At 38.7% G+C, this 8051-nt stretch overlaps 1 protein-coding gene across 1 annotated transcript; it reads left to right on the top strand.

Annotated features, from left to right (window-relative positions):
• Positions 1-578: 578 nt before the first annotated feature.
• LOC120420891 (protein transport protein Sec61 subunit alpha) lies at positions 579-4638 on the top strand. The gene is made up of 2 exons (XM_039584013.2): positions 579-768; positions 2727-4638. The coding sequence occupies exons 1-2, from the start codon at positions 762-764 to the stop codon at positions 4148-4150; spliced, it is 1431 nt and encodes a 476-aa protein (XP_039439947.1). The 5' UTR covers positions 579-761; the 3' UTR covers positions 4151-4638.
• The last annotated feature ends 3413 nt before the right edge of the window (positions 4639-8051 follow it).

The raw sequence follows: 8051 nt of genomic DNA, 5'->3' as shown, positions 1-8051 counted from the left end.
ACATAATTTAATGATGTTTCTTTTTTATGTTCGTAAATTCATTCCAATACGGCAACGTCGAATCAATTGAATTTCTTTGAATGCATTTTGTGTTTCTTTTTTTAAACAGCTACGACAGCCACAGCATTTTTGATGATTCAACTCGATTTGGCAACCTTGTCGACGGCTCCGGCTGACAGCTGCGGTGAAACATTTCGTAAACAATGCTGACACGTCACGCCGCGACGGCGGCGTCGATCGATTTTTTTATGTTCTCTACCGCAGAAGCTGTCAAGCCGAGTTTTGAGAGAGCGGAGAGAGCCGAGAGAGACGTAATGCTGGAGTATTTCCTTAGCTGACGCCACGTTTTTTGGACAATGTTTAAAAAAATATTTTGGTGAAAAATGATAAAAATATACAACAGGAATAAATTGCGATTTTTTGCAAAAAGTTTATAATTTTGTCAAATAAAAGATAATTTACGGATGACCTCTCAAGCTTTATAAACTCTCTCACCAAAATCATGAAATGAGAGAAAATCGTAGAGAGAGCGTTCTGTCACGGATTTACTAGCGCCGCTCCGCTCTAAGCTCAGTGTTGTCGTGTCAGTGTTTTCAGCAAGTTCGGTTTCACCGTGGATGGAGAGCGCTTGGTGAAGATTTTTCTTCGGTACACTCCCTTGGACAACTATCCCTGGAACCGGAATCCGGAACCTGACGAAAAGGGCAACCCGGTGTTGCTAGCTGACGCAGAACACCTGATCACGGAAATCCGCTACAATCATGGGCAGTAAGTAGCGTTTCTGGTGCTGGGAATCGAACAAAATCAAGTGGCATTCCTCCCCCTGCCACCGGCCTGGTGTCGTCCAAGCTCTGGCTGGAGCTCCTCCACGTAGACAGCGAAAAGCTACGCGTTGGAACTTTCCCTTTCCACCTACCTGCGCTGATGACGGCAATCCGGGGCGCCGAAGATGGTGGCGGCTTCTTGAAAACAGGCCACAGATTTGCGGGATTTCAATTAAGAATTTTGAGGAATTGATTTGGTTTAGAATCTTCTAAGGGTTTGTTCAAATATTACGTCCAGTAATTTTCGGGATTTCAGACCCCCCCCCCTCCCCCCTGTCACGCACTTTCCCTATAGCTTTAACATGGGCTGTCACAAACCCCAGACCCCCCCCCCTCCCCCTATTCATGGACGTAATTTTTGAACGAACCCTAACATTGTTTTTATCAGAAATCAGATTGTTTGTTGTTTGTAGTTTTTAGAAAATACACGGCTGAAAAAAATGATATTGTGTGTACGCTTGTTGGTCTCATTACTATGGCATAATTGCAATAATGCTTCTTTTTTATGCTGAACAATTCGTAAAATTAATTAACTGTGCAGATATGAACTAGAGTGATATACCATTTTGTTGTTTGTACCTTTAAAATAATCAAATTCAAGAATTTATCTACATATTTCGTGGCTTTAAATCTGATCTAACAAAAGCAAACAAAATCAAACATCAAGAGTACTTACTTTCTGATATCTTCTACTTACGTGCCATGGATTTCCTACGCAGACTTATTAGTATACATTTTGATTAAGTGATATGAGCAATTCTCTACGAACGAAATCGGTTTTTTTCCTTCTTAATTTTAATTTTTGTATTTTTTAATCCGGCTGAAACGCCTTCACAAAGCATTCCTTGCGATAAACATTCTAAAATAAGCTTTGTTTGCCGGAGGAGATACAATCAAAATATCTGAGCAGGTGGTTTTAAAAAGCCTAAAAAACTCTAGATTTGCTCTGAATTCTATTATTAGTCGATTTGTATACGTGAAGGTGGGTCTTAGGCTTTCTAGTCAGACATTTACCAACACATTCAAAGTATGTTCAATTGGCAGCTGGGTATTTGTTTGCATCAGATATGCTATCTCTCTCTAGCAATTTTTTTTTTGTCTGGCGACTTCCAGCAGAATTTTTTTTTTGACTGATCGCCCGATAACAGGGTCTAGCTCATTTCCCCGAATGACATTTCCCCGAATGCCATTTCCCCGAAAATCATTTCCCCTAATTGACCACATCCCCGAATACCACTTCCCCTAATCAACCACATCCCCGAATGCCATTTCCCCGAATATCATTTCCCCTAATCGGCCATTTCCCCGAATGCCATTTCTCCGAAGTGACACTTACGCCAATTGCCGTTTATTTTAACTTTATTTTCATGAATTTTCATATGGGATCATCCACAAACCACGTGGACACTTTTTTGGAAATCTCAACCCCCCCCCCCCCCTCGTGGACAATTGTCCATACAAAAAAAAATCTTTTTTTGTATGGAGCGTGGACAATCGCCATCCCCCCCCCCCCCACTAAAGTGTCCACGTGGTTTATGGATGGTCCCTATCCCCTAATCATCATTTTCGCTAAAGCCTTTTCCATGACTAAAAATTATTTTCTTTCTCATTTTCACCAAACAAACAGCTTTTTCGGGTATGCTGTTGATTAAATGTTGTAAATTGGGTAGTAAAGCCTTTTGTCAATTTTTGTACTTAGAATTATTCATGTTATGTCTGTAAAAAATCTAAAAGACGAAAAGTTTTCGCATTTGATTGAGAACTGACAAAAGACGATATTTTTTTTTTTTTTTTTTGTGAAATAAGGCTGGTACAAATTTTATTTAAAGTTTTTGTCTCCCCCCCCACTTGTTTTTCCAAACTGATTCTAACTCTTCCCTCAACTTTCTCCCTCCCTTCCAGTTAAATTCTTGGAGGTCATCAAACCCTTCTGCAGCATCCTGCCGGAGATTGCGAAGCCGGAGCGCAAGATCCAGTTCCGCGAGAAGGTGCTATGGACGGCCATCACGCTGTTCATCTTCCTGGTGTGCTGCCAGATTCCGCTGTTCGGAATCATGAGCTCCGACTCGGCCGATCCCTTCTACTGGATTCGTGTCATCTTGGCGTCGAATCGAGGAACGCTGATGGAACTTGGCATTTCGCCGATCGTGACGTCCGGTTTGATCATGCAACTGCTGGCCGGTGCGAAGATCATCGAGGTCGGTGACACACCGAAGGATCGAGCACTGTTTAACGGAGCGCAGAAGCTGTTCGGAATGGTCATTACGATCGGACAGGCGATTGTGTACGTCATGACGGGGATGTACGGCGATCCGGCCGAGATTGGCGCCGGAGTTTGTCTGCTGATCATCATCCAGCTGTTTGTGGCGGGTTTGATCGTGCTGCTGTTGGACGAACTTCTGCAGAAGGGATACGGACTGGGTTCGGGTATTTCGCTGTTTATCGCTACGAACATTTGCGAAACGATCGTGTGGAAGGCGTTCTCGCCGGCGACCGTCAACACTGGCCGTGGAACCGAGTTCGAGGGTGCGGTCATTGCGCTGTTCCATCTGTTGGCCACCCGTCAGGACAAGGTTCGCGGTCTGCGCGAAGCTTTCTACCGCCAGAACCTGCCCAATCTGATGAACCTGCTGGCGACCGTGCTCGTGTTTGCGGTGGTGATATACTTCCAGGGCTTCCGCGTGGATCTACCGATCAAGTCGGCCCGCTACCGTGGCCAGTACAGCAGCTACCCGATCAAACTGTTCTACACCTCGAACATCCCGATCATTCTGCAATCCGCGCTCGTCTCTAACCTGTACGTCATCTCGCAAATGTTGGCCGTCAAGTTCCACGGCAACTTCCTGATCAACCTGCTCGGCGTGTGGGCCGACGTTGGAGGTGGCGGCCCAGCCCGTTCCTACCCGATCGGTGGCCTGTGCTACTATCTGTCCCCGCCGGAGTCCCTCGGCCACATCGTGTCCGATCCGATCCACGCCGTGCTGTACATCATCTTCATGCTCGGCTCGTGCGCGTTCTTCTCCAAGACCTGGATCGACGTGTCGGGCAGCTCGGCCAAGGACGTCGCCAAGCAGCTCAAGGAGCAGCAGATGGTGATGCGTGGCCACCGGGAAAACTCCATGATCCACGAGCTGAACCGGTACATCCCGACGGCGGCCGCCTTCGGAGGACTCTGCATCGGTGCGCTGTCCGTGCTGGCCGACTTTATGGGCGCGATCGGGTCCGGAACCGGTATCTTGCTCGCCGTCACCATCATCTACCAGTACTTTGAGATCTTCTTGAAGGAGCAGAGCGAAATGGGCGGCATGGGAACGTTACTCTTCTAGATCTGCATGGCTAATTCAAAACACTTTTTATTTGGTTTTTCCACTCTCTCACAATTTAAAATGAGAAAGATTAACTTAAGCGCGCGCAGTTTGTATTTGTGTAGGTGTGTGATGATGAGAAAACAGTGATCAGGCAGGTGAAATCACTACAATTTACGGTGACGCAAGCGAAAGTAAATTGTAACTGATTTCGTGAATTGTATTTAGTAGGGACTTTGGCCAACACGGTCGATAGACGAAGGTAGGGCGAGCAATCATGCACGTTTAGTTTAGTAGGTTATATTATCTATCGAGTGTGAAGAGGAAGAGAAGACTTTTTTTTCGCGAAACGCTATAAATTATCATTTAAACATCATACCTTTTTTGTTTTATTTTATTTCATTCCTTATCTGAAATTTGAATACTGCAAGCATGCAAGTAATGCAACACACACACGCTATAATAGCGCGAATGATGTCAATAAACGATGTGTAGAATATGAAATAAAACAGATTGCACGTGTTATTTATCCGAAAGTACATACCTTTATTATGACTGGCCAAAAAAAAATTCAAGAAGAATTTTAATATTCAACACAAATGGCTATAACTAAAACAGTACTTGTTAGCTAAACACCGCAGATCATATTGGCAATTTGGCCCAGAATCGCGGGCCGCACGTGAAATATAAAGAAAAATTAGTGGACATTGTAGTTCAAATTTGAATTTTGATACAGATACATATTTTTACAACTTTAAACATTTGATTTTTTGATTGTTTTCCATGTTTCAAAAATGTTAAATAACACTTCCAAAATAAGTTCAAATAATCATAACACTTCTCCAAATTTAAAGAACTTTTTAAAGTTTGGGTGGAAAATCTTTTATAAAACTTCAGTTGCAAACATATTTGGATCTAACGTTCTGTTTAACAAGAAACATATCGCCTTATTTAATATTTGTTTTGAAAATTTATAGAGTTTTCTAACTAACATTATAAATTTTTAATTCAAAATATGAACAATAATTAGGAATTTCAGATAAATATCATATGTAAAGAGATGTTACCTTTTGCTAAATAATCATTGTATCATTTAAGGTTCCTTTCACTATTTTATTCTATTATTATGAATCAATTGATTGGGAGCAGTTTTGAACAAAACTGTTTGAATAATGTAATGTTATGTTCTTTACTGTTTAAATTATCAAAAAATCTGAAATAAAAAATATCAATTGGTACATGCATTTGTTCCGTTTATGGATTAAAATAAAATAACTTTTATTTGAAATACACAATTTTTCATATGAGCTTCAAATTCGGCCCGCCGTTCAAAAACTTTGTGCTGTTAAACTTTTTTATGAATTTGGGTTTAAAAATGAAGATAAAGGTTGATTTCATTTATCGGAAAAAAAAACTTGACTAGCAAATAAAATCCAAACGTTTCTCGTATTCAATGAAATAAACCATTAAAAACTTTTTTGCCTTTTAAAAATATCAAAAAAATATTGAAATTGAAAAAAAATGATAATGTGTATTGAAGCCGTTTGTCTAATTAGTTTCTCCAAAAAATTCACAAAAATTTAAGGTAAAGTTCTTACTAAACTGGATTTTAAAATACACAACGTTAAAAAGGAAACCTGATAAAAAATTGCTTTTGATAAAATTTAGTTATTTAAACTTTTTGCCATTTTCCTTTATGTTCCTTTTAAAACCATAAAATTTTATGTATTTTTGAAATTAAAAAAAAAAATGTTTTTTTATTGTTTAAGTTTTTTCTTTTTGTCTAAATCATGAGTGCTTCTATACCTTGAGGACTTTTTTTTTTTGAAATGTTGTAAAGTTTCTATTTCATTGAACTTGTCAACAGATTGTTTTTTTTTTGCTATTTTTTTTTTAATTTAGTACGGCTCATAAACAGTTTTCGCAATCATTTTTTGGGTGAGAATTTTCGATTCTTTCAGGTTCTGGAAAAGACGGGAATTCCCCCCCCCCCCCCCCCCCCTAAAAGTTGACCCGAAAAATGAGGGGGCGAAATTTTTTTTTAAAAACAACCAAATTTCAATGGAAATGTAAGTGTAATCACCTGAAATTAAATTAAAATGCATTCCCCTGCGTTTAGAATCATTTTTAGCATGTTTTGATTGATTTAAAAATTATCTGAACTTTTGAAAATTTTCGATGTTTATGATCGCAAAAAGTTTTTTTTTTGGTTTTCGTCAAATTATACTTTTTTTAAATCTAATGATAACAAAACAACTGAACTAGTATAAAATCCATTTAAAAACACTTTTTCCATGCAAATGTTGAAACTACGGCTTGTTATATCAATATTTATATTTTTTTTGCCCCTCCCTCAACCCCGGCCAGAGCCGAGGCACAAAAACTTTGAAAAATATTTGCATCGGCCTTAATTTCAAATCAAAATTTCATTTTATCAAGTTTGAAAAGGGAAGGAGGGAAATTAAATTCGATGTGGCCATAGGCCGTTGACATTTCTTTCAAATTCCCTGATAAAACAAACGTGATTTTCATGATTCAAGAATTATTTATTTTTTAAATATGTGAATCAAGTTTGCTCATTCTCGTAGATTTTTGCTTGCTTGTTTTTTCTTCTTCTTCGATAATCTCTTATTTTCTGTTTTATTTTTTCCTCTTCTCCTCACATTTTAAAACTTTTCTCTTGGAGCAATATGTATGTGCTTTCTCTGTTTGTTTTTCTGCCAATTGATTTTCACTAACGAAAAATGTTTGTTCACGCTCTGCCTCCGCTAATCAAATCCAAACCCAGGTTTCTTTTTGTTTGTTTTTTTTTTTGGCAAATTATTTTAGTTTTTTCTCGTTACAATTTTACACTTTCTAAGGGGTTAGATTTTTTCTTGTTTTGTTTTCATCACATTCAATCAACTCACACAAGGGGAAGGGGGAAGGGGGTGTGTTGGTGGTGCTTAACAACAGAACTGTTTTGCCTCTCCTGGTTTGTGCAATTTGATCAATCATTTTAATTTTACGTTTGGCGCAACATTCCGTAGTTTTTTTTAATTTCAAACTTAAACGTCTACCAAATGAGCGATCGATTTCCTTCCCTGGGATTATTCCTAAACTCACATTTCTTTTTCCGCCTTTTCCTACGAGATCACAACTAAACTTTTTCGTTTTCACGCGAATAAAATTGACCTACTAGCCCTATTTGCCATTTGATATCACACTTGGCGCGGTTTTAATGCTTCTTTTTGGTGCCTCTAATTTTGTTCTAACCAAACGAAACTTTCCGGAAGGAAATCGAACTCAATCACCGCGTTCGCTCCCAATCACTTGATTTGTTGTTTTGTCTATAAATGTTAGTTGGCTTCATCGTTCTCTTTGAATCAACTCTGTTCGTTAACTAATCAATTGTTTATTTTTCTCTGTTTGATCTGGTGAATGCAAAAAACACACGCGATTAGATTATATAGAAAATATTTCTACAAACTTGTCACATTAAACAAACTATCGCAGAGAAAAATAGGGGGGGAGTTTCTAACACATTACAAAATATATAGTACGGTTTCAGTTTCGTCACACGCTTTTTTCTCACTTACATGCTACAAATAAGGTGTATTTGATTAAAAAATAAGTATCGCAAAATATAATAATTATATATTAATTGTTTTTTGATAATATCAACCATAACGCAAAGAGAAAGAAAAGGCTAGTTTAACAGAGGGTTGGGTGAGTGAGTGAGTTTGTGTGTATGTGTGCAGTGCGGTGTATGTGTGTAAATATGGTTTTTCGCAATTTCACGACTCTAATTGTAATATCAACCCAGTTGCATCTCAATTTGAAACAATAAATGCATCAATTTTTCGCTCTCAATTTTGTTAAATATTTGTTTTTACAATTACAATAAATTTATCTGAGGGGATTTGCCGCTGCTGCTGCAGTG

This window comes from Culex pipiens, chromosome 2 (assembly GCF_016801865.2).
Source record: "Culex pipiens pallens isolate TS chromosome 2, TS_CPP_V2, whole genome shotgun sequence".
Taxonomy (NCBI): domain Eukaryota; kingdom Metazoa; phylum Arthropoda; class Insecta; order Diptera; family Culicidae; genus Culex; species Culex pipiens.
Note: the sequence above shows the minus strand (reverse complement) of the source record. Positions and strands in the feature narration are given on the sequence as shown.